This window comes from Papaver somniferum, chromosome 7 (genome assembly GCF_003573695.1).
Source record: "Papaver somniferum cultivar HN1 chromosome 7, ASM357369v1, whole genome shotgun sequence".
Classification (NCBI taxonomy): Eukaryota; Viridiplantae; Streptophyta; class Magnoliopsida; order Ranunculales; family Papaveraceae; genus Papaver; species Papaver somniferum.
Genome location: NC_039364.1, coordinates 255112836 through 255138658, shown reverse-complemented (window position 1 = coordinate 255138658; position 25823 = coordinate 255112836). Strand labels below are relative to the sequence as shown.

The 25823-nt window shown below is 36.5% G+C and overlaps 1 protein-coding gene and 3 long non-coding RNA genes across 7 annotated transcripts; all 4 read left to right on the top strand.

Moving 5' to 3' along the window:
• The first annotated feature begins 1838 nt into the window (after nt 1-1838).
• LOC113293649 lies at nt 1839-3344 on the top strand. The gene is made up of 3 exons (XR_003332429.1): nt 1839-1960; nt 2033-2180; nt 3029-3344. It is a non-coding gene; the product is annotated as an uncharacterized LOC113293649 (long non-coding RNA).
• Nucleotides 3345-3802: 458 nt separating this feature from the next.
• On the top strand, nt 3803-6292 carry LOC113293648. Its single transcript, XR_003332428.1, has 2 exons — nt 3803-5326; nt 5443-6292. It is a non-coding gene; the product is annotated as an uncharacterized LOC113293648 (long non-coding RNA).
• A 2701-nt stretch (nt 6293-8993) lies between these two features.
• On the top strand, nt 8994-11107 carry LOC113296389. Its single transcript, XM_026544699.1, has 6 exons — nt 8994-9197; nt 9302-9355; nt 9424-9798; nt 9880-10024; nt 10100-10446; nt 10883-11107. Exons 1-6 carry the CDS (start codon nt 8994-8996, stop codon nt 11105-11107), a joined length of 1350 nt encoding a protein of 449 aa, XP_026400484.1.
• A 5216-nt stretch (nt 11108-16323) lies between these two features.
• On the top strand, nt 16324-20134 carry LOC113293647. 4 transcript variants are annotated; one of them, XR_003332425.1, is made up of 5 exons: nt 16324-17226; nt 17761-17936; nt 18858-19111; nt 19233-19395; nt 19553-20120. It is a non-coding gene; the product is annotated as an uncharacterized LOC113293647 (long non-coding RNA). The 4 variants fall into 4 exon arrangements; XR_003332426.1 differs by lacking the exons at nt 16324-17226; nt 17761-17936 and having other exon boundaries at nt 18811-19111; nt 19553-19637; nt 19733-20134; XR_003332427.1 differs by lacking the exons at nt 16324-17226; nt 17761-17936 and having other exon boundaries at nt 18811-19111; nt 19553-19620; nt 19733-20124.
• The last annotated feature ends 5689 nt before the right edge of the window (nt 20135-25823 follow it).

Here is a 25823-nt window from a genome sequence, read left to right as displayed (position 1 = left end):
CTCTGAGAAAGCTCTATAATGTCTAGGAAACTTCTTATGAGAATTTATTCTTATGTTTTAAGAAGGATAACTAGGGTTTGGAATAACAATTATTGTGAGTACACATAGCTATTTACAACTATTTTCATCTTGCAATGTTTTTAGATATATTTATTCAAATTCTAAAGTTTATTTGGAAGATGATTTTGCAGTATTAATCTTTATGGTTTTATATATTGAAACTTGATATGCGATATGTGTGTTTGCGTCCGTGAACTATGATTGTCCCATAGTGTTCAAAAGTTAACTCTATCATATGTCGGTATGAAAGTATTGATAAAAGATAAAATGGACTTTGGACAAACAAAAGTTAAGCCTATTATGTGATTATGCAAATATTGATGGAAGATAGGATGAATTTTTGTTTACAAAGATTAAGTGTATTATATATCATTGTGCAAATAGTGATGAAAAATAGAATGAATCTTTGTTTATTCCGCATTATAGATCTTCCCTGATCCATATCTTTATGTAAATACTGTGCGGCTCCATAAGTTCTCTTATGTGAGCATTTCCGATTAATTTAATCATGGTTTCTCTTGTGGTTAATTTAATTGAGATTTTTGGACACAATTTCATGTGAATTGTTAATGTCCAAAGAAATCCTTCTTTCTTGTGAAAGTAAGGTTGCTCTTGTTGTTCTTTCGGGAATGACATTGTATGGGGAAGAGTTCTAATTGAACTTGTGTTTAATTGCCAAATCTTTGTGGGGAGTGCGGCCGTGGAATATTATAGAGGTTAGCTTGTATCTTTATAAACTCCTTGATGAATGCATTTAGTTTCGGCTATATGATTGCGTTTAAAAAAGTTGATATGTGCTTTTCTTTTGGTCATGAAGTGTCTCTATGGAAATTTCATTAGGATCCCACTAATTTTCGTACCTTTGCCAATTTTATTGACAAAAAGGGGGAGAATTAATATGTAGCTCACACTACAAATACATATGGTTTTCGGATCATTATGTAAGGGGGAGTGGTTTTCATGTGAGATGAAGTATTGACTAAGGGTAGTGATACATATCACCATAGTATTGTTGTCGAAGTTGTGATACAATTGAAAATTGATGCTGTATAATAATACTATGACACTGTATCACAATGATTGAGAACTATTGTTTTGTCATTGTTATAGTTACGGATCTTCAACAACGATACATCGACTTCCAAGAAAATCAGCCATTTTAGTGTGCATACCACAACAATCGCCTTGGCTATGTTGTTGAAAATGTTTCATACCCCTAAATTCTCTCCCACTTGTGTTGTGATATTAATGGTTCATTTTTGTTTAAGCAAGACCTATAGCCGTTTAGCTAAGACAATCGCTTCCTTATATGTCACGATTCCTAGATCTAAGATTTAGATAGACGCCGGGGAAAGAACCGGGAGCATCAAGTAAAATCGGCCAGAAACACATCCAGCCAGGCTACATGGGTTTTGTCATGTCTACTAGTGAGCCTAGTCCACGACCTACCGAAATTCAACTTTACCTTCAAATCTAAATTTAAACTGAAACTGAAATTCAAATTCAAATCAAATTTACTGTCTGTAATTTGAACCAGGTACTGTGAAATTGTGAATTCAACACCTAGCACAATCCGCATCACCGATTAACAAGCCAATAAAAGGAAGACACATGTCCAATTTTTTTGAAATTCAAACATGGTAAAATTGGCGGGAAACATTCGTACAAGTTCACGGGTAACATTTAGTCTGACATTGACTAATCTTATCTTATAATAATAATAAAATAATTTTCACTCCTACTTTACTCTTTCTGCTTCTTCTTCTTCTCTATATAACCAAAAATTGGGTTCCTCCTTCAATTGTCACTGATTCTTCTTCTGGTTGGTTTTGTTTTGTAGGAACAGAATAGATGATGAATGCCATGGAGGAATGGAAACCTGGATTGTTTGGATTTTGAGGTGATCTCATCTTATCTTTCTCATTATTATCTAATTTCAGATCTGGTTATTTTGTTTGGTTTTATCTCACAGGGGTTGCTGCTGGAGAGGAGGAAGCCATAAGATAGCAAACCCCCTAGATCTGGTTATTTTGTTTGGTTTTATCTCACAGGGGTTGTTGCTGGAGAGGAGGAAGCCATGAGATAGCAAACCCCCTAGATCTAGCTACTTTCACATTTTGGTGACTACTTTACCCTTTTGTTTCTTCAAATCTCTTCTTCTCCAAATGTTTTTTTGTTTCATTTTGTCATGCTTTCTTTTTTGATTAGTAAACATGGGGTTACAGTTGTTTTTTCTTTTTTTTTCAGGGGTTTTATTATACATGCAGTGTTTATTAGATCTGATTTTTTTTTATCTTTTTCCTTTTGGAGTATAAAGAATATGAATGGATGATGAAACAATTAATTAAGATATGTTTTGTAGAGGATTTCCTTACTTTTAGCTTGATTTGGACTGTTTTCTTAGATAACTTCACATGTTAATTTGGGATGTGTTTTGTAGGGTATTTTTTTGCTTGACTTTACTTTTGCTTATTTGCTTTGATTATCTGAATTTTTAGACGATTTCACATGTTATTAGGTCTAAAGATTGTAAATCTGAACCCCCAACGTAATTGGTTGAATTTGTGTTAAATGCTTCATGTTATCTTCACTTGTGATTATCCCCCGTTGTTAATTTGTTACTAGCTATTTTCCCATGTGAAGTAATTGATCGAATTTGAACCTGTTACACATGTACAATGCTAGTTACTAGCTAGAACCACCATCTTTGATGATGTAGTTGTTGCCATCTTTCTTTTCAGTTTAATAAACATTGATTAGAGTTTCTTCTTAGTCTTAAATTAATGCTCTGTGTATCACCTCTTTTAGGTATTAGTACTGTTTTATTTTTATCCTTTTCATATTGAGTATAAGTAATAGGATTGCATGTTAAATCCGTTAATTAACATGTCTTTCGTAATATTTTAACAACTGAATTTTAATTTCTGTCATCCTACATGTATTGAACTTTGCTTATGTTTCTTTACAGAAAAGGCACTTTGTTCAAATGTGTGTGCTGATGTTCACCATTAAGCCCATGGCAGACCACCACTCAGTTTTATCAAATTGATAGGTGCGCTGCTCAGTTTCGTGAACTGAGCGGTGCAAAGGCAGGCCACCACTCAGTTCCGTGAGCTGGGAGGTGCACTGCTCAGTTCCGTGAGCTGAGCGGTGCAATGGCAGGCCACTGTCAGTTCCCAAAACTGAGAGGTGCAAAGCTATGTGCTTAATGGCGAACATCTCACTTAATGGAACTATGCAGCTCCGAGATATACATACTATATAAGTCGGCGGAAACTATTGAAAAATAGGTAAGTGAGCTTCTCTTTCACTCTGTTTATTTTTTATTTCTCGTTTTTCTTTCTTATTTTGTTGGAAACACTTTTGGAAGCTTGGTACACAGCAAGGCAGTGATACTCCCTATGTAGTTCAGCAACACTGTTTGAGTATAAGAAATAAGATTTCCTGTTAAATCCATTTATTAACATGTCTCTTGTAAAATTTGAACAACTGAACTTTAATGTCTGTCATCTTACATGTATTGAACTTTGCTTATGTTTCTTCACAGAAAAGGCACTTTGTTCAAATTTATGTCCTGATGTTCACCATTAAGCCCATGGCAGACCACCACTCAGTTTTATCGATTTGATAGGTATACTGCTCAGTTCCGTGAACTGAGCAGTGCAAAGGTAGGCCGCCACTCAGTTATGTGAGCTGAGAGGTGCACTACTCAGTTCCGTGAACTGAGCGGTGCAAAGGCAGGACACCCTCAGTTCCTAAAACTGAGGGGTGCAAAGCTATGTGCTTAATGGCGAATGTCTCACTTAATGGAACCGAGCAGCTTCGGGACATACTGTGAGCTTCTCTTTCTCTCCGTTTATTTTTGATTTGTCGTTTTTCTTTCTTATTTAGTTATTTTATTGGAAACACTGTTGGAAGTTTGGTACACAACAAGGCAGTGATGCTCCCTATGTAGTTCAGCTACAACTACTGGAACATAGCCAAGTCTGCTTCTTTGGTAAAGTTTCACCGAAATCAACCCTGTTTAGCATTTGTTATATTGCTGACTAAATTATTGCTACTTAGCTTTATTCTTTCTTTCATAATCAAATCTTGTGTTTAATATGTTTGAGAAAGAAGAAAACAAGTAACATGTCAAATCAAAAGGTGCACATTCTTAACACTCTCAAGATATACTTAATTTGCCCTTATATTTCTAGAACGGTGGAGTTTCTTTTTTGCTTGTTACATGTCTATCATTTTGTTCCTTTGAGGTATTGTGGTACACATTCCTAACTCTCTCAGTGTATACTTAATTTGCCCTTATATTTCTAGAAAGCCAGAGTTTCTTTTTTTGCTTGTTACAGATCTAGCTTTCTGCCCCTTTTTTTGGTGAGTGTCAGGTTAATACATTTTTTCCTTTACATAGACATTTAGTAGTTATTATCTCGTGGATAAACAATTGCAGGAAAAACAAAGAAGGTCTCTTGAGGCAGTTTTTTGTTTCAAATAAAAAAGGTAATCATCTGTCATTAACTCTATTGCTTACCATATTCTGCATTGCTTTCTTTCTAACTTGATTTTCGGAGTATCTTTTATTGTTTTTGCAGGTCTTTCCCTTAATTATTCGTAGCTCTAACTTTATGTTTATTATGTATTGCATAAAATTGTTTCTAACTTGAGTGTCGGAGTTTTTCTGTTTTTTGTTTTTTGCAGGTCTTGCCTTTGTATTCCTAACTGTAATTCCATGTTTATTAACCTTAACTCTACATTTATTATGTTTTGCATAAAATTGTTTCTAACTTGAGCATCAGAGTATCTTTTTTGTTTTTTGCAGGTCTTGCCATTGCATTCCTAACTCTAACTCTATGTTTATTAACCCTAACTCTATGTTTATTATGTTTTGCATAAAATTGTTTCTAACTTGAGCTCCGGAGTATCTTTTTTTTTTATTTGCAGGTCCTGCATTTGTATTCCTAACTATATAACTCTATGCTTATTAACTCTACGTCTATTATGTTTTGCACAAAATTGTTTCTAACTTGAGCGTCGGAGGATCTTTTTAGTTTTTTGCAGGTCTTGCCTATGTATCCCAATTCAAGTAGCAGAGTTGTTGAAACGGAATGCTGGTGCCTTGTGGGGAACGTCATCTGTTTGGCTTTTGATCAGTTTGCCTCTAGGGTATGTCTGACTTCAAAGGATACAAATGAAGGCAGATTAGTCCTGTGAATCATGTACTAGTGAGATCCTCCTCTTCCCTAAAGGAGGCTGCATCTCGGCTGAAAAGGTACACTTCCAACTCTTATCTTCACTAAATTTTAAAACAAAAGTATATATTTTACTTGTCTTTGTGTAAAATTTTTCCTGAGCGAAGCTTCAGCGTATCTTTCTCTGTTTTTGCAGGTAGTGCCTGCTTATTTGGAGGCCACTCATTAGGCTGGTGCCTGGTGGAGAATGCTTGTCATTTGACCAGTCTGTTGCAAGTTACGTTCAAACCAAAGTAACTCATTTTGAGCTTGCTTATTTGGCTTTCCTTGTATGTTTTTCCTTAATGACCTTGGATTTGAGATGAAGAGGCATTTGGGTAGGTGAAGGTGAGATAATGTGATGAGGTCACTGTCCTCCTTTAATTAGCTGTCACTAGATGTAGAGGGTATGCTCAGTATGCTGTTTGTTTTTTTAGGAATGAACTTGTTGGCCAAAATCTATGAAGAACTTTGCTCTTTCTCTCAGGCATTTCCAAATGTCTGCAATTCCTATTTATCTGATTCCATTGTTTATGTTTTAGGCTTTTTACGTCAAAGATGTGCCAGGATATTTAGTAGGATGTGAAAAGTGCAATGATGCGGTGACACTTGATAAGCCAAGCCTGGTGGTCATTGAAAGATGAATTGGTGGCTCCAGAGGATCTTTGCCTTGCGTATATATTGTTTCTGATAAAGCTCCTAGCAATATTGTGAGTAGGCAGGGTAGTGTATTATCCGCTACGAATTCTATTGTGGTTCACGTGAAGCTGACATCATGCCTTCCTGCTGCAACCTCCTTGACTCCAAAATTATGACCGAGGGTGATGTTGTGGGGGAGAATAGGCAGTGCCTGAAGAAATTTGGTTTTTTAAAGGTTTTATGAACTATTTGAAGAACTCTAAGTTTAAACTTCCTCACCGAGTTTCAAAACCCTACTCGTTCAATCACTGCTTTCTTTTCCTCTCATATGTATCTAAAATCCGGAACAATGGGTTTCAATTCACCCAGCTGGGAATAACAGACTGAATAAACAAGTAAGCAAGCATGTAAAATGAGTCGACTCATTGGATGAACCTGACTGAGGTGCTACTTATCTGATATGATCTCTAAGTTAGTGCTGTATTAGAAAACAGGTCTAATAATCACAGCAACGGCAAAATAATAACTTGAAGGTAGTTTTCAAAAAGATTATCAAATTTACAACAAAAGTTGAAGCATGAGTTCTACTCCCTCCGTTCTTTTTTAATAGGCCAGTTTCTATAAATAAAAGTTTCAAAAAAATAGGCCAGTTTCCTAATTGGGAAAGTCAAATGTTATTTTAATTTTTTGGGGCCATTTTTCTCTTAACTTCTTTTGATGACAAGTGTCATGTGGACCACTTCACTTTACTTCTTTTGCTAACAAGTGTCATGGGGACCATTTCACTTCACTTCTTTTATTGACAAGTGTCATGAGGACCACTTTCAATGATTAAATCTCTTAATTTCCTTGAATTTTGCTAAAAACAAAACTGGCCTATTAAAAAAGAACGGAGGGAGTAGATAAAAAGATAATGTCATTTGCTTGATTCAGTAAGAAGTGACGCCTACACATCCTTTTTGCAAACTTGATCTTCTGCAACAACTATTGGTTCAAAACCCATTGCTTGCGCCAACATCTGCAAAATCTCTGGATCTTTGATGTACCCAAAAAACATGTGAATAATGAAGCTAAGTTAAAATGAACCCAAGGAATAGAACAAATACATGTTATTTTCAAGAATGACAGTTATAAACATACCTCATCCTTACAGTTGGACCACCAGTCTCTATATCTTCTATAATAGGTCTTTCTTGACGGAAGTCATTAATTCTTCCGGACCTTCTTGGGAGACAGATGTAGACATTCTTGATTTATAGAATCCCTCCCCAACCTGCACAAACTTTGATCCGTTAATTGTCCATTCCCTCAACACCTAATAGTAAATACAAAGTCCAGGGATCACTTTTGTATTCATTGGAAAATTTTCAGACATTGGAGTTGACCTAGCACCTGGAGTCCTGTATGAATCGATTTGACTAAATTCCCTAAACGTTACGAAGTCAGCTCTATCTTATCAATTTAACTAATTCATTATAAATTCCAACACCAACTGGGTATTGCGACGATAGCAGTTAGTAAGTGGCATGCTAACTAACTGGTATTACAAAGATACTAGTCAGTTTATAAAGGTATGCAAGTTGCACCCAATAGAGACATTATATATATTGCATTCCGCGTTATCACAATCTCAACGTATTTCCCAAGGATATGATAGAAGGGAACATAGCGAATAATGAACACCTAGAAGGTAAAGCTACTATGGTGGTGGTGTAATTGCAGGAAAACCTACAACCACACTCCAATGTATCTAGATTATTACTCAAGTAATCATAATGGATTCTTTATTAACTTTCAAGGATTATAATTGGATACAATGGATAACAATGACTTTACTTACTCTCCAAACAAACTTTATTTCTCCTAGTTTCTTGTCTAACACACACTAAAAGGTCTCTCTCCTACGTGATGACCTCTTTCCTTTTTTTAGTGATTCCTCATAGTGGATGACAGCTAAGAGATCCACTATTTTCGGAATCATTGTGCGATACATTCGCTCATTTACACTCACTAATTCTCGCACAGCTTATACTTCGCATAGAACATCACACTTTACTCGTGACTTTGCTGACGTCACCCAATACGTCACTTCAACTTTGCCATGTGCGATAGTCCTCGCTTACATCAGATAATCCTTACTTCGCATACTTATTATTTGTGCAATATTCCACTCCTACATTTTGCCTCTTCTCATTTCGCTTACATTGTGGAGTGACCGATATGAGAATTTTCCATCCTATAATATCACATGTATGTATCTTTTCGTATTCCATCTTGCCGACATTCCTCCGGAATTCCAGTTTTCCTTAATTACGCGTGTATTTTTAACCATTTATCATCTGACACGTCCTTTTAACCACCTGTTTTTATCCATTCATTCCTCGCATTAATGAAATCTTGAAAAATGGGACTAATCTTTCCTTATATATCTTCTTTCGTCTTCTTCCTTCTTCTTTCTACTTCCTTGTTTCATCTTCTCTGCTACTGCTTTCTCTGATCAAGACTAAACTTATTTCATCAAATAACTTACTTCTTTTACTCATCCTCATTCCCATTCTAAAAATGGCTCCTGCTGGTAAGAAGATGGAGACAGAATTCAACAGGTTGAAGAACGAATTCCATTCGAGAGGTTACTCAGTTTCTCTTCCCTCATCATCTGACTATTCATCCAAACTTAATCTTGATTTGATCAATTCCGATCAATGGAACAATCAAAAAAATATTGTTTCATTGGGACAACTTTCTATTCTTCCAATTCCCTTGTTCAACCCCGAAATACCCCTATTTTATGAAATTCTTGCTGATGATCGATTCGCACGGTGAATATTCCAACTAAGTGGTGATGCGATCAGAATAGCATTGGAATATTCTCGTCGCGCAGATGGGCTAGAGTCCTCTTATCCTTATGAGGTGCGAAAAGAATTGCATCGTGATAAGGTCATTGATTCTACCGAATATACTCTTGATAATTTCTTCAAAAATTACTATGTTGCAATTATGAAAAGCAATTTAACTAAATGGGCCGTTCGCTTAAGAAGAAAAGATGGTATCGCTGAAGATGATAGGATCATGCGAGATGTTGATTGGAATGACAAATCTAACAATTCTGCTCGCAGATCTAATGACTCGAGCTGGATTAATTTCCCTGTCATTCTAGAGGGTCCTTATATTTCTGGTAAATCTGAGGATGGTTATGATATTCCTCTTCCTGAAAAGTTTTCTTCTTACCAACCTTGGAAGTCTGTACTTTCCGAAGCTGAGACAAAGAAAGTGGTATGGGGCTTCGCATAAATGTTCTCAATCTCGCATAATTTCTTCCAATTTCTTATAGTCGTATAAATGTTCTCAATTTCGCATAATAATCCCACTTTTTTCAGACTGCTAAGAGGGCCAAAACTTCACACAATGCATCAGCTTCGCAGAATAATAAAGTAAGAAACATTCTTTTTGATTTTAACAATATTGCTGCCTCTGTTTCTTATCTTGATTATTCGCGTAGGTGAAATCTTTGGGTGATAAGACTTCAAGTAAAGGTAAGTATATTCCTAAAAGGCCTACATCTAAATCTTCATCAAAAACGACATCTACAATGGATGATCTCTCTAGGAAGCGTAAAAGATACGATTCCTCTTCAAGTTCGGAGTCTAGTGAGGATGACATCCCTGCTTCTGAGGATTCATCAGTTCCCTCTTCTTTGAGAGAGTTGTCCAATCCTTTTGTTGGAGATCTTTTGACTGCTGTTGATAATGAAGAATTAAATCGTGCCTTTGGGATGGTCTCTAAAATATGTGACGCTCCTACTTTAGATGATCCATCTCTTCGTGGAGCTGCCTCTGCGATAAATCCGAACCTCCAATTCACAATCGGTTCTTTGGTAATATTTGTAACTTTGCCTTTTGTCTTTTCTTTAGTCTTTCTTTATTCCTAATAGTAATACTTCCTTTCATTCTCGCAGGGAGCCCGTTTATCTTATGTAATCTCCTCGGACTACCAAAAGAGACTTACTAAACTTGAGATAGAAAATGCCAAGCTTAAAGATGAGAATTCAACCAATTCTGATTTGATTCGCAGAGCCCGAGAAAGAAATGATGAACTCATTGGTATGTAGCCTTTATTTTCCTTGTTCTTCTATTTTTATGCGATAATTCGCATTTCTTATTTTGTTATATTCGCAGACCTGTATAACCTTTCGGATGAGGCTGCCAATCTTCCTGATGGTGAAACCCTTTTAGAACACCTTAATTCTTCTTTAAATAACTATCCCAACCAAGGATTTGAAAATCTGAATTTGAAAGAATTAAGATTGAAATATGCTGCTCTTAGAAAAAGCCATAGATCTTTATTGAATACATTTAATAACTTTAAACGTCGTCTTCATGAGAGCCAAGAACAAATTCAAGTTTTGGAAACAAAAAAGAATAAGCTTATTGATGAGAAAGATGATATAGCTCTTAAGGGTGCGAAATCACTAGAAAAATTCCAAGAATCCATTGTTGAGGTTCAAAAAGAACGTGATTTAGCTGTGAGCGAAAAGAACATACTTATCGAAGAAAGAAATTTAATTCGCTCTCAGCTTCTCATAGAAAGCGAAGCTGAATTTAGTTGGGATGCTAGGGTTCTGAATGATGCTAGAGAGAGTTTAGCTATAAAAGTGAGTCTCCAGGCTGATCATTCCACATTGGTTAAAGACATTGTTTCCAATTATAAAGTTCAAATATTGCTCTTTTAATACTTGTCTTTTCTTTGGGAATAACATCTTCTTTTATATATCCTAACTCGTTTATTCATATTTCGCAGATAAGGAGAAGAATTATCTTCATAATATTGAAGAATTAGAAACTCGCTTAGCTTCCGAAGAAGAGAAGAATTATCTTCAGAAGATTAAAGAATTAGAAACTCGCTTAGCTTCTGAAGAAAAAGATTTATCTGCTCGCAACTCTAAGTATCAACAATTGAAGAAGAACTTCATCATCATGGTTTCAAACAATAACAATGATGCTAATCGTGCTCGCGAAGCTGCTGTGAAGAAAGTCTGCGTTGAGAATAACATCCCTCTTACAAAGTATAAATTTCCAGAAATCCCTGATAATGAACATATTTATGATATTTCAGACAGTGAAGGAGAAGATGAAGAATCTGAAGAAGAAATAAGTGGTTTTGAGGCTGAGCGAGATGAAGATTAATCATTTTCACTTGTTGTAAATTCTTTTCCTTCTGAATATTTTCATGTAACCTTGAAAACATGCACTTTTTGAACATTAGTTTTCACTCCTTTAACATAAATTCCCTTTGTTCGCATTCGCGTCCAAAATATCATTCTCTCGCATGTATATGAGTCTATCAAATGGGGCAAATAACATTCCCTTTGCATTCCCATTCTTGCCTCTGTTAATTGACACATCTTGATAGACTTAGTATGATTAATTCTATTTTATAGATTTTCATGCATTTGGTGCGAATGCGTTCGCAGTATTCCTTTTTCCCTGTAAATTCCTGCAAAACAAAATTAGTATAAAATTTTATGTTTCTCACAAGGTCTTATTTTGCCTTCCTATGTAAAGGTCTTGTCTTGCCTCAATTCTGCGCGACGAGATCGCAGGCGGTCTTTACACTGTAATGTATCGACCCATTGACCTCATCTTATCTTTTTCTTGTATTATTTCCTATTCAGGTTTTATCGCATAAATATTATAAGTCTTAATACTCCCTTGAGTAAAAAGTCTTATGACATTTACGTCTTTTGACACAATTCAGCTCCCTAATGGATGGTGCCGTCTTTATCTTCCCCCTGATTTCCCCTTCAAGGAAGCTTACCTCTACCGGTTTAAGGTTATGGCTCTTCCCATCTGGTTAATTCAGCAACCAGTTGATTTCGCAGTCTCACATCCCAACACCGATGAGGTTTATGGTTGCGAGACCACACCCTAAGTGGGGTATCTTCGGACCGAGTGCATCATAGTCAGGACTTGTCAAGAGTGGCAAGGTACGCTCGAGATGCCCCGGGCACTCTTTACTCAACCGTGTACCTCGACGCCCTGATCGAGTTTTTGCACTCCTTAGGAGAGACTTTCTCACCTTAGTCTCTCAATCTAAGATTATTATCTTAGACTGAAAATTTAAGGTACCTCTCGCGAATGGCCATTTTCGTTTATTCTCACCCCAAATCTCCATAACTCAAGTTCCAGGGTCGGTATAGCTTTCCCTTGAATCATGCTTTCTAGGTTTCTCTGACTATGACGTGCGATAGGTCTTACTTTTTTCCTCTTGCATGTATGCGAATTAGGTTGCACGCCATATCCGGATTCCTAGTCTATCTTGATAAAAATTATCATTTCTGGTGCCTTTTATTAAGGTCTTATTATAAAGATTCTAATTTTTCTCTTCTTGACACAATATCACTTCATGAAATTAGAATTTGTCATCCCATTTTCAATTTTTGAGTTTATACAACTCTGGTACATAGATTTCTTATTAACTTGTTTCTCAGAAAGAAAGACATGTCCATTCCTCATATTACTCACTTATCCCCTTCATTTTTTGTATCTCCTTAAGCTCGGAGATGCTTTTCAGAATATTATTTCGCATAACCCTTTCAATCTCCTCTTTGCGATAACCATTGCACACTTCTTTTTTGTATTGAAAACACAACTTCTGTCTCTGCATTCTTTCGGTTTCTGTAGAAGTAATATTTCTGGTTCGCTTAGTATCATCATTCACAGAAAACCCTGCTTCAGTATTTTGCTTATCTATTTGTCCAACATTATATACTGTGTCCACCATTAACCTCTCAGCTCTTTGATTATCTGCAACATGCTTTTTCCAATTTCTTCGCTTACTCTCTCTTTCTTCGCACTTGTCAATGTCAATTTCTTGACAATTTCTACTTTCAATTGTATGTCTTCTTATAATACCAACACCCTGGGGTAAAGGAAAGTTTATGCACTGATGAAGTGTTGAGACCACACCTAAGATACTATGCAACCATGGTCTTCCAATTAGAGTGTTATAGGGTGATTCGACATCCATAACACAGAATACAATTTCTGTTGGCATATTCCGAAAAAGAATCCTCATAGTCACCTCACCTTTTGGCTTGTTCGCAGTTCCATTGAAGCCGTAAATTTTATACGTTGAAGGAATCAATTCGTCATCCCTTCCACCCATGGTTTTGTATGTATACATCTACAACTGGAGATTTACAACTCTTCGCTAAACATCGTAGAAAGTCCTACGTTTTAAAACTGGTTTCAAAGGAAGAGTTGTCGTATATCATCACTGCCAACTCTTAGGAAACAAGGGGTTGCGCTAAGAAAACAAACGACAACTCCTTAAGCAAAAGAGTTGTGACGACATTTACCTATAACAACTTTGTTCCGTAAAAGTAGTGACTAAGCCTATCACAATTTTCACAAGAGTTGTTGAAGAACACCGAAATATGATGATGAAAAATAGTGTTAGAGGGGAGATTCGAACATGAACCCACTGCATGGAAATCTAGCTCATCAACCATCCTTACAGTTCACAAGTTTTGGTTTTTTTTTCTTTTTTTTAATAAAAACGTATAACAACACTTATAAGTGTTGTTGAAGTAAAAATATAGAATGTTGGAAAAAATGAGGTTAGAGGGGAGATTCGAACATGAATCTACTACATGGAAGTCTAGATTATCAACCATCCTTACCATTCACAAGTTTTGACTTTTTTTTTTAATACATCACCTTCCACAACTCTTAAGAAAAGTCGTCGTAAGGATACGACAAATTTTTCTCACTTCTGCAGAATTTTTCTTACTTCTGCAAAAAAATTCTCACTTCTGCAAAAAAAAGGGTTAAATCACTAACTTAGGGTTATTGAGATTGGGTAGAAATATCCGAAAACTTTTCCAGGACCAAATTCGTGAACCCGGAAGTTCGAAGTTATTGAGAATATTCTCATGGAATCTTACCGGTAAATGGTTTGATTCATCGTTTTTGCGAACTTTCAGACTTATATAGTAGTCCGCTCTTGACCAGGTTTCGATCTCGGAGGCATTTTCTTTCTCGAAGTTGACGAATTTGTATGTGTTAAGGTTTTTGAGAATATTCGTATGGAATCTTACCTGTGAATGGTTGGATTCATCGTTTTTGCGAACTGTCAGACTTATATAGTAGTCCGCTCCTGGTCAGGTTTCCATCTCGGAGCCAGTTTCTTTCTCGAAGTTGACGAATTTGTGTGTGTTTAAGGTTTCTGAGAATATTCCTATGGAATCTTACCCGTGAATGGTTGGATTCATCGTTTTTGTGAACTTTCAGACTTCTTGGTTCATAGTTTGTAAGTCGTTATACCGAACTTGAAGTTTGAATCGACATTGAGCTTCATATTCATCATTTTTGATGATGTATCATGCTAAGTTTGAAGTCAGAACCCTCTCAGAGCTTCGTGGTTCATAGATCATATGCCATTACACCAAGTTTGAAGTTCGAATCGACATTGAGCTTCATATTTATCGATTTTGATGGATTCATCGTTCTTACCAAGTTTCTGACTTATAGTAGTCTACTCACGGCCAGGTTTCGGTATGGGTGCCAGGGTACACATACAATATGCCAGAATAGGGTTTGTTTAAGTTTTTGGGGAATATACTGAAGGAATCTTACTTGTAAATGGATGGATTCACCGTTCTTACGAATTTTCCGACTTATAGTGGTCCACTCACGGCCAGGTTTCGATCTCGGAGCCAGGGTATGCATAAAATATGCTAGAATAGGGTTTCTTTAAGGTTTCGGGAAATATTCTAGAGGAATATTACCTGTAAATGGATGGATTCATCGTTCTTACGAAGTTTCCAACTTATAATAGTCCACTCACGGCCAGGTTACGATCTCAGAGCTACAGTATGCATACAATATGCCAGAATAGGGTTTGTTTAAGGTTTCGGGGAATACTCCAAATGAATCTTACCTGTAAATGGATGGATTCATCATTCTTACGAAGTTCCCGACTTATAATAGTCCACTCACGACCAGGTTACAATCTCGGGCTAGGGTATGCATACAATATGCCAAAATAAGGTTTGTTTAAGGTTTCCGGGAATACTCCAAATGAATCTTACCTGTAAATGGATGGATTCATCGTTCTTACGAAGTTCCCGACTTATAGTAGTCCACTCACGACCAGGTTACGATTTCGGGGCCAGGGTATGCATACAATATGCCAGAATAGGATTTTTTTAAGTTTTCGGGGAATACTCCAAATGAATCTTACCTGTAAATGGATGGATTCATCGTTCTTACGAAGTTGTCGACTTGTAGTAGTCAACTACCGACCAAGTTTCGATCTCGGATCCATTTTTTTCTCTCAAAGTCGCCAGAAAAGGGTTTTTTTAAGGTTTCAGAGAATATTCCATGGAATCTTACCTATGAATTCTGGTTAGATTCATCGTTCTTACGAAGTTTCCGACTTATAGTAGTCAAGGTTTCGATCTTGGAGCCACTTTCTTTCTCGAAGTCACCAGAAAAAGGTTTGTGTTAAGGTTTCAAAGAATATTCCATGGAATCCTACCTATGAATATTGGTTAGGTTCATCGTTCTTACGAATTTTCCGACTAGTTTGAAGTATGAACCCTCACGGATCTTCTTGGTTCATAGTTTGTATGTCGTAATACCACATTTGAAATTCGAATCGACACTGAGCTTCATATTTATCGATTCCGATGATGTATCATGGTAGGTTTAAAGTCAGAACCCTCCAGAGATTCTTGGTTCATAGTTTGTATGTCGTTATATCACAATTGAAGTTCGAATGGACACTGAGCTTCATATTTATCGATTCCTATTATGTATCATGCTAAGTTTGAAGTCAGAACCCTCCCGGAGCTTCTTGGCTCAAAGTTTGTATGTTTTTATACCACATTTGAAGCTTCTTGGTCCATCTCTAGTAATCTTATAACTTGAGTTTACCAGTGTGAACTAAAGCTACTTCATGACTTGGATGACTTGTCAAAATTACTTCATGACCTACGCGACTAGTCGAAATTCAAACCGGAAGCACAAATAGAAAGCACAAAAACACAAAGAAACCCACCAATTATCGATTTCATTTTTCATTTTCCCGATTCATTCTTATACATTTTTTGGTTTTTTTTTATATCAGAATATCGATAACAATGTCCTAAATTTATTAATATTTTTTTTGGATTTTTTTTCATGTCGAAGGTTGATAATTAAACCAAAAACATGAGTTTGTATTAACACAATGAAAAAGCACAAAGAAAACACACTTGCCTTGATCTGTATGACAATCTTAAATCAAATCTTCACCGTTCATTGATTTTCATGATCCGTATGACAGCATTTTAATCACCGTAAGTTCTTTTATACAAAATGGTCAAAAAAATATTCTCTCACTTCCCTCATTTTTTTCTAATCTTTCTCTCTCATCTTCTGCCTTTCTCTTCCTCTCATCTTCACAAAAGAAAACCCAAACTCACAAAAACCTCAACTGCCACCACCGAATCTCTTTTTCGCTCACTCTCTATGTAAATAAACTTATGGAAGTTATAGATTTCAAACCATAGATATCAAAACAAAATTAAACACCCCTAAATCTCAATGTTGAGATGAGAAAAAACTAACCCTAGATTTCAATGTTGAGAGAGGTAAGGAAATGGAGGTGCAGTTTCTCAGAGAACTAGAGAAGAGAGATGAACAAGATTATGCAGGTATTGATAGTGAAAATGGATTCGTGGGTTTGGATCTGTTTCTATTAGAAAGAAATGATGAAGAACAAGTGCTGCTACTGCCATGGTTGAATCTGGTGATATAGAAGTGGAATTGTGAAGAGAAACACAGGAATTTTGGGGAGTAGATGAATGTTAGGACAGGGGTTTTCGAACTGGGTTGGGTGGTGTTGATGGTGTTAAGATTGAGCTGCAGTTCAAATTGGTTTTGATGTTGATTGTCATGGGTTAGTCAGTTGCAGGAGATTGGTGGTAGTGAATCAAATGCTAAATAATAATAAAATCATTCAGAGAAGTAAAAGAAAATGAAAGATATGGATTTTGGTATTGGACAGCAGATGCCGGTGGAAGAAGAAGAAACAGAAGCAACAACAGAAATTACAGAACAGAGTGAAAGTGTATTTAGAGATAGATAAGAGGATTTGGTCGATAAATTGAAGAAGAAATCTTTTGAAGAAGATTGGAAATGGTGGAATTAGTAGTATGGAGAACGAATATATTTACAGACATCATACACATGATGGAATGAGAGATAACCGGTGTAGTTCAGCTCTTGTTAAACATATCAAAGATCCTCTTCATCTCGTAAGGTCTCCATCTCTTCTTCTTCTTTACGATCATCACTTTATAGATCTTGCAATTTCTTCATCAATTTTGCTTGTTTTGATTTCAATTTTTTTTTTCTTATCTTTTCAATTATCTTCAATTTTTATTTTTAGCTTTGATTATGGTTTGGATCCAGTCTTTAGTGTAATTGAGGTACAGGGCGGGGAAAGTTGAGCTTTGATTCAATTTTCTTATCTAATTTTTGTTGTTGAATCATTAGTTGTGGTATTTACCATTCATGTGGTTCATTAAGCCTCCAAAATAGGTAGCCCAGAAGGCCAGAATTGAAACCTAACAGTCGAGCATAAATATTATCCAAACGTAGAGACTTGTTCTTACAAGTTACAAGTTCGTTTTTTTTGGACATGCACACCCTTTTTAGTGTTTCAAGAGACTAGAGTTATACTTCATCTTTGGTCCAGCTTATTTCTGTTAGTGGTAAGCTTGTAATTTGAATTAGTAATTTTTACATTTTTATCATCAATCTAATATTGAAACAACTGAATTTTTCAGGGGATAGGGTACGATGCCGACTCGCAGTCCACCATCGAAACTCAAACGAGGAAAATTGGAAGGGTTTTACAAGCCTATACCTAAAGAAGCTCAGAAAGGGTTGCTGGGAACTCTGCAGTTGTCATTGAATAGGTATGCAGTTGTCACTGAATAGGCATGCAGTTGTCACTGAATAGGTAATCCTCTTTTTATTTATTCCATCGCAAATTTTTTATTTTTTAAGTGCGCATAAATTTTTCCAAGCCACCCCTAGTCTTCAATCCTGGTTCCGCCCCTATGTCAGTTCAAGTGTTGTATAACTTGTTACAAACTTTTGGCATTTTTCAAAATTTTCTTTGTATGCTAGTGAAACTAAGCTTCTAATTGTTTTTTTCTTTCAAGGTTTTTGGGAGTTTGTTGATTGTATGTTTTTAACTAAAAGATCACTTGTCTTGTTTGTTGATTTTTTACCTTTTCTCGCTTAAGAAAAGAGAGATTTTGTCGGGGAAAGACTGTCTTCAGAAGTTTAGTGAACTAGTGCTGCATCTCCCTAGTCTTGTGGTTTATTATGTTGCATGATTACTATGTTCAATTTTTTTCTCCCGTTTCTTCGGAAAATTCTGATTCCTATTGATCATTGAATTCCTCCATTATTTGCTCTGTATCTTGAGTACATTTCTGGCTATGGTGAATTGGATTAATCCAAACTTAGGTTTAGTATTCAAAAGAAAATATGGACAATTGCAGTAGACGTATGCTTAGGGTCACCTGTAGAATAAATTCTGGCCCAGTAATTAACTGGTAACCACCATATCTTGGCCTAGAGAAGTTTACAAATATATATCTTCATTATCTGCTAAAACCTCGTATATGCAGTTATATGCGAATCCTTTAGCTATTAATTAGTTATCCATCTCTTTATATACAATAAAAATTGCATGATGATCAGGTCATGTTTACTACTGCCAAGATTGCATAATCTATGACTACGTTCTGCAGAATTTATATCCTGAACAACCTATTCTCAATGGTTATCCATATATCGGATTAAGCTGAATTTTTAACATGTTGTTTCTGTATATGAAAGCAACTTACTGGGCTCCCATATTACTTCACAGAAGCACAGATTAGAGAGTTGCTTGAATCTTTTGGTCCCCTTCGTGGTTTCGATCTGGTGAAGGACAGGGAAACAAGGAACTCTAAAGGATACGCCTTCTGCGTTTACTAGGATCTCTCAGTTACAGATATTGCTTGTGCTGCTCTAAATGGGTGATAAAACTCTTACTGTTAGACGAGCGAACCTGGGCACCGCTCAGCTAAAACCTGAGCAGGAAACGTCTTAATACAGGCACAACTACAGGTCGCGTGGCAGGTTAGTGGAACACACTTTATATTTTTCTTAGTTTCCAGTATATACAATAAATATATAAATATTTTCTACTGATATCTTTTCTTGTTTCTTTACTAATGAGTTTTCTTGTTTTCTTTGGCAGAGGCAATTGTTCCAAACCGGAGGTGGTCTAGGTGGTGGTAATGGAGGTGGCATTGCTACCAAGGTCGTATGCCTGACAGAGGTGGTTACTGCAGATGAGCTTAAAGATGATGAAGAGTATGAAGATATTTTGGAAGATATGAGGGTAGAAGGTGGAAAATTTGGTAAGTTAATGTCTTTGTTTCTCATATTCGAGCTTTTTTTTTTTTGTGTTTCGCAGCCTTTGGAAATATTTGATTTCACGCCCCAATTAAACCACTAGTTTACACTTTTGGACCTTCAGAATAATTTGTTTCTAACTCGTACATTTTGCGATTGCAGGTACATTGATGAATATTGTCATCCCCCGTCCACAACCTAACGGTGAACCCTCTCTAAGACTTGGAAAGGTTAGTTTCAGTGTAAGGTATTGTTAAATGACACTCTTAGGTTGACTGTTACTTTGTATTATAAAATTTTGACTGTTACTTTGTATTGCTAAATGACACTCTTCTCCTGTAGGCTTTCGTTGAGAACTACCACACTTCATGTCTAAGCCAGTGCCTCTACGGTATCATCTACCACTATGTTTCTCATAATCGGTGTTAGGTTTACCAAGAAGAGAGTGTGCAGCGAAAACGAATCATTTCCATTTAGCAATGTAACCCAGACTACCATACTGGAACGTGTATGCTACTGTCATATTTGTAGGGAAGGCCAATATCTGTGTTTTACGATTTATATGATATTTTTAGTCATGTTCAAAGAATCTATCATTTTATTTTCTTTCGTTGCGCAACACACTTTCAGACAAGGTGATTTGAAGTTAGCTAGGTAATGCAATTGGAGTGGTAGGTTAACTTGAATGAATGTAAATGTGCTACACTGGCATGTGAATGTGAATGTGAAATACTTTCGGCAATTCATGCAATTCGGTTTCAGTTATAATTTTTTTTTTCAAAATAGTTTTATGCACACAACTTCTAATAAGAGTTGTATTCCATATTTCAACTACACATACCAAAGGTTGTGAAAAATGTCTTTACGACATAACCAGGTGCTGTCCAAGATAGTTCGACAATTCATACAAGTGTTGTGCAAATATTTTTCATAATACTGGTGATTGGTGTTGTATATGTTTCTACGATATGCTACTTATGTTGTCCACAATTGTTCTACAATACAAGCAAGAGTTGTGTTAGGTTATCAAAAAAAATCGAAAGAGAATCACAACATTGACAAACTATTGTCGAACCATGAATCACATCACCCTTTACAACACTTGTCATCCATTGTAGAAAAACTTGGACTTTCTACAATACCCCCATTCCACAATGCATGAAATGGAGTTGTCGTAAGGGTACTGCAACTCTTATCTTGTGTCGTCAATGATGTTTTTTCCCGTAGTGGTAGGATAAAAGAGAATGTCGACAGAACTTCCAGGATCTATGAGTATTCTATTTATTCCCCAAGTGTTTGCTTCATCTTCCTCATCATCTTCTACCTTTGGTTTCTGATTAATTCCTAATCTCACTACTAATGGAAATTCATACGATTCCCCTCCTCCTGGTGTTTCTTCTGCACTAAATGAGATAGTCTGTTTTTGCCAATCCTTCAATGGTGATACTTTCGCAAGGTTGAGGATTTCTCTTCCATCGGCATCTCTCGCATACACCCTACTTAAGACGTTGTCATAGAAGTCTTCTATATTTCTGAATGAATGTAGAATTGAATTACAATATAGGTTCTTCACTTTCGCGCCTACTTCAATTACAAATGTATTCTTTCCCTTCTCTTTTGCATATACATTTCCTCCCGATGGTGGTGGTGGTAAATTCTTTGGTTGCTGTGCTAAGAAATGATCCAATTTTCCTTGTTGAATCATTCGCAATATGATTTTCCTCACAGCTTCCCCTGCCAGGCTCGCAGCGAAATATTTACACATTACTGCGTCACTGTTTTCCCACTGCAACAGAGATCGTGTGTAAGCTTTCACATGTTGTATTGCACAGGCGCTTCCATCAAATATGCTAGTGAATGTTGGTATACTGCACTTAGACGGTATCACTGCCCTTTGACTCTGCTTTGTAAAGGGAGTTTTCCCAGCTTCCTCCACTGCTTCCTCTAGTTATCTCCTTCCACCATTTTTTTTCGCAGTCATCATTTCTCTTAATTCCGCCATTTGTTTAAGAATTTCTTCACTGAAGCTTTGATCTATATCTTCGCGCATAGGTCTTTTTAATCTTGCTTGTCTCAGTCTATTCTCATGATTATTCTGAAGTATTGCCTCTTGTATCTCATATTCTTCAGCTTCTTCTCTTCTTCTCTTACGCCTATCAATGTTCATTTCGATCTGTGCTCTATCACGTCGTTCCTATTCACCTGTTCGATCATGTCGATGTCTTGACATTTCTCTTTCTTGTGGTGCAACCCAGCCTTGCTCTATATCATCCATGCGATGATATTCGCGCCGCCTTACTCGATTATCATGATTATTTTGACGTAATGCTTCTTACAATTCTCTCTCTTAAATTTCTTCCCTTGTTCTTTGTATGTTCTTTCATTCCTCACACGAGTAGCTTCCCTTTCGTGTTTGTTCTCTGCTCTTAACATTTCTCTTCCATGCAATATCATCCGTCCTTGCCTCAGATCCTCTTCTTCTCTTTCGAAATTAATATGTGTGTGATGTAGAAGTTCACGCAGATGCTCATATCGATTAGTTCCCAAATATTGAGCTACATCCCTTCTCCTTTGTTGGTCCTGTGGATTATCATCTACTTGCATGTTTTCTTCAATAGCTTCCATGCGTTGTCTTCGCCTAGTATCTTCTTGATTGGATCGACTTTGCCTTGATGAACTCCTGCTTGATCTCGACCTGGATCGTGTGGTGCTTCTCGATCTCTTTTCTTGCAATCTAAGGTTCTCTTCTCTTAATTCATCATTCTGACATATCAAATTCGCAGTCTCTTCACCTTCTCTTTGTCGTTCTGCAATCAATCTTTGTCTAAGCTCTGCAAGTGTCATATTCTCATCATTCCCCTCAATTCTTCCTGTATCCCCAGTTCTTTGTATTTCCTCTTCAGTTGAACTTGTTTGCAAAGTATGAACGCTCACTCTATCATAATCAATATCATAATTCCGCTCTTGTTCACGCTGAGGTCCAATTGGATTTTCGTTCCCTTGATTTTCTCATACTCTTTCTTCTTGTTGATCAAGATTTGTAATTATTCTTCTTTCAGCAATTCTATTGCTCCTTCTGGATGTTGTTTCCTGTTCAATAGTATATCCAAGTCTCACAATCTTCAGTTTCCAGATCTTACTTTTTCCAAGATTCTACGAATTTACTACCAGGATTTATCACCCAAAGCAGTTTCTGGCGCCAAAAATGTAGTTGCAGGAAAACCTACAACCACACTCCAATGTATCTAGATTATTACTCAAGTAATCATAATGAATGCTTTATTAACTTTCAAGGATTATAATTGGATACAACGGATAACAATGACTTTACAATGACTTTACTTACTCTCGAAACAAACTTTCTCTCTCCTAGTTTCTTGTCTAACACACACTAAAAGATCTCTCTCCTACGTGATGACCTCTTTCCTTTATATAGTGATTCCTCATAGTGGATGACAGCTAAGAGATCCACTATTTTCGGAATCATTGTGTGATACATTCTCTCATTTACACTCACTAATTCTCACACAACTTATACTTCGCATAGAACATCACACTTTACTCGTGACTTTGCTGACATCACCCAATACGTCACTTCAACTTTGCCATGTGTGATAGTCCTCGCTTACATCAGATAATCCTTACTTCGCATACTTATTGATATGTAGTTGCAAGAAAACTTACAATTACACTCCAATGTATCTAGATTATTACTCAAGTAATCATAATGAATTCTATATTAACTTTCAAAGATTATAATTGGATACAATGGATAACAATGACTTTACAATGACTTTTCTTCCTCTCCAAACAAACTTTCTCTCTCCTAGTCTCTTGTCTAACACACACCAAAAGATCTCTCTCTCTCTCTATGTGATGACTTCCTCCCTTTATATAGCGATTCCTCATACTGGATGCCAGCTAATAGATCCACTATTTTCGGAATCACTATGCGATACATTCGCTCATTTACAGTCACTCATTCTCGCACAGACTTTACTTCGCATAGAACATCACATTTTACTCGTGATCTTGCTGACATCATCCAATACGTCACTTCAGCTCTGCCGTGTGCGATAGTCCTTGCTTACATCAGATGATCCTTACTTTGCATACTTATTGATATGTGCAATATTCCACTAATACAACACATAAGCTGCAGCTACAGAAAAAGATTTGACGAAAGTCATATGATCTTAATATCTATGATAGACAAACTTGATTTTCTTAGCGAAATCTAAATTTTCATTTTTTCTCAACAGGTTCCATTCTCTCCATCACACTCGATTCCGTACAAATTACTCAGTTTTCATGCCAATCTATGATCACATATACGGAACCATGGACACGTCTAGTGATGAATTGTACAGAACCTCACTAAGAAGGAGTGATGAAAAAACAGCTGTTGTTCATCTTACACATCCAACAAAACTCCCCTTGATCTATCACCCACAACCAGGACTCTCCTTTTTAGCATCGAAGCCATATAATCCTAGAACCACTACTGCTCAATAATAGAGTAAGGTTTGTGAGTGTGCTAGTACTGGTATGTAAACAAGTATGTGACTGTAACAGTTGATACCATATAAGTGTGTCATGTTATACATATGAGTGTACTGAGTATCTTCCCTGATCATGTAAGAGAGAAGGACAACCTGTAGTGAGAATGAGTCGAGTATATAACTCATCTTTGCATCTTCAGTAAATCAACCATTCAATCAATAACAAACCATTCATTTCACAATGTAGATATCAGAATTCTCCGTTAACACAACAAGAATGAGTCGGCTTAATTTAAAATTGGATTAGTCGACTTATATACAATTTCATTACTCACGAGTATATAACTCATCTCTTTTATGTCTTTTAATAATTAGATTATAAAGTTGTAGGGGCGAAATATCGCACAAAAATAATCCACAACGTCGCCCTCACTAAGACAACTACTAGCACAAGCGAGGAGAGAAATTAGGCGAAGGAATATAACACGACGAAGGGAACAAGCGCGAGAATCACCTACATGACGATTCTAGCACGAAGAGCACGGAGCAGCAACGCGAGAGATAGCGACATCTTCCCAAAGCCTGGCGAATAAGACAAGACGAACAAAGATCAGCCAACAAAGACTTACATATGAATTAAGTTGTCTTCTACCATGACAATTGGCCATATAAAGATTCAAATAATAAAGAGAGAGGCAGGTCAAAAAGGGTTCAGTCAAGAATAAAGAGTTGAAAACCACCACTATAGAAGAAGAAACCATTAGAATTAACTTTACTTTCATCACCTTTCTCATATGTCTGAATCTTTGTGATATTAATAAGAACATCATATTCTCCATACATAACTTGTGTAAAGATCATATCTAGTGTCAAGGGGTGCATAATATCATTAATGTTTGAGCTCATCTTCATGACTTAGACTTAGTGTTCTTATCAATTCATCGGGTGTAGTTGTGGAATTTTATGCAACTACATTTTGGCGCTAGAAACAGGGAGGATTATCCTTACCTGATAGCTAGTGGATAGAAATTACCATCTCAAAAGATCATTGTTTATCCTCACCTGTCAAATGCTCAGCTCGAAACCATCACTCTCCTGAAAGTTCACGGCATCAGATCCACTTTGCAAATCCGGTAGACAAGACAAGAGAAAGCTCATGCTTACACCTTATTAAGGAAGTCCCCTTTTGATAACAGTGCTAACCAGATCTCAAAGACAACAGAACAACAAGAGTCGCGTTGTGCAACGAAATCTTCATGGCAACACAAAAGGAGAGAGACGGTCGAAGAATGAACAGAGAACCTACTATCCACAGAAATCTACAATGGATCAGAAAAGACAATAAGAAGCAAGGAAGTTGAATGGAGGCACTTTACTCGTGACTTTGCTGACATCACCCAATACGTCATTTCAACTTTGCCATGTGCGATAGTCTTCGCTTACATCAAATAATCCTTACTTCGCATACTTATTATTTGTGCGATATTCCACTCCTACAGGTGGCATCACTTTTGGCAACAATTTCATATGAAAATCAATTGCACGAGGCTTTCTCCAAAATAAAAGATGAACTACCTCATTAGAAGATGAGATCCTGGGTTTTGTTTCAACTCATTGTAAGCGGTTACTTATGACATCCTGGGTTTTGTTTCTATGCCCGTTTAATCTAAAACAACAAGAAAATAATAAGATTTTCTTAGGAATTTTTTTTATAAAGATGATGTGGGGAATGGAGCTGTTTTAGCTTTTTAGGAAAATAATAAGACTGTCTTGTCGCTCGATTTGTGTGTTAGTATTACTCATGGCTGTGAGAGTCACAAATTTTATAGTGGCGTCGCTTCAATTGATGAGGTTCATTAACACTGTCTTTTTCTTTCGAACATTATGAAACACTATCTGCCAAAAGTACTCATTTTCGGAAGGTTTGGGTT

Bases quoted from the DNA above. Each gene is read 5' to 3' on its own strand.
- LOC113296389 (XM_026544699.1), top strand. From the start codon at position 8,994: ATGCGAGATGTTGATTGGAATGACAAATCTAACAATTCTGCTCGCAGA. The intron at 9,356-9,423 runs GTAAGAAACATT...TTATTCGCGTAG, and splicing joins CAGCTTCGCAGAATAATAAA to GTGAAATCTTTGGGTGATAA. The intron at 9,799-9,879 runs GTAATATTTGTA...TCATTCTCGCAG, and splicing joins AATTCACAATCGGTTCTTTG to GGAGCCCGTTTATCTTATGT.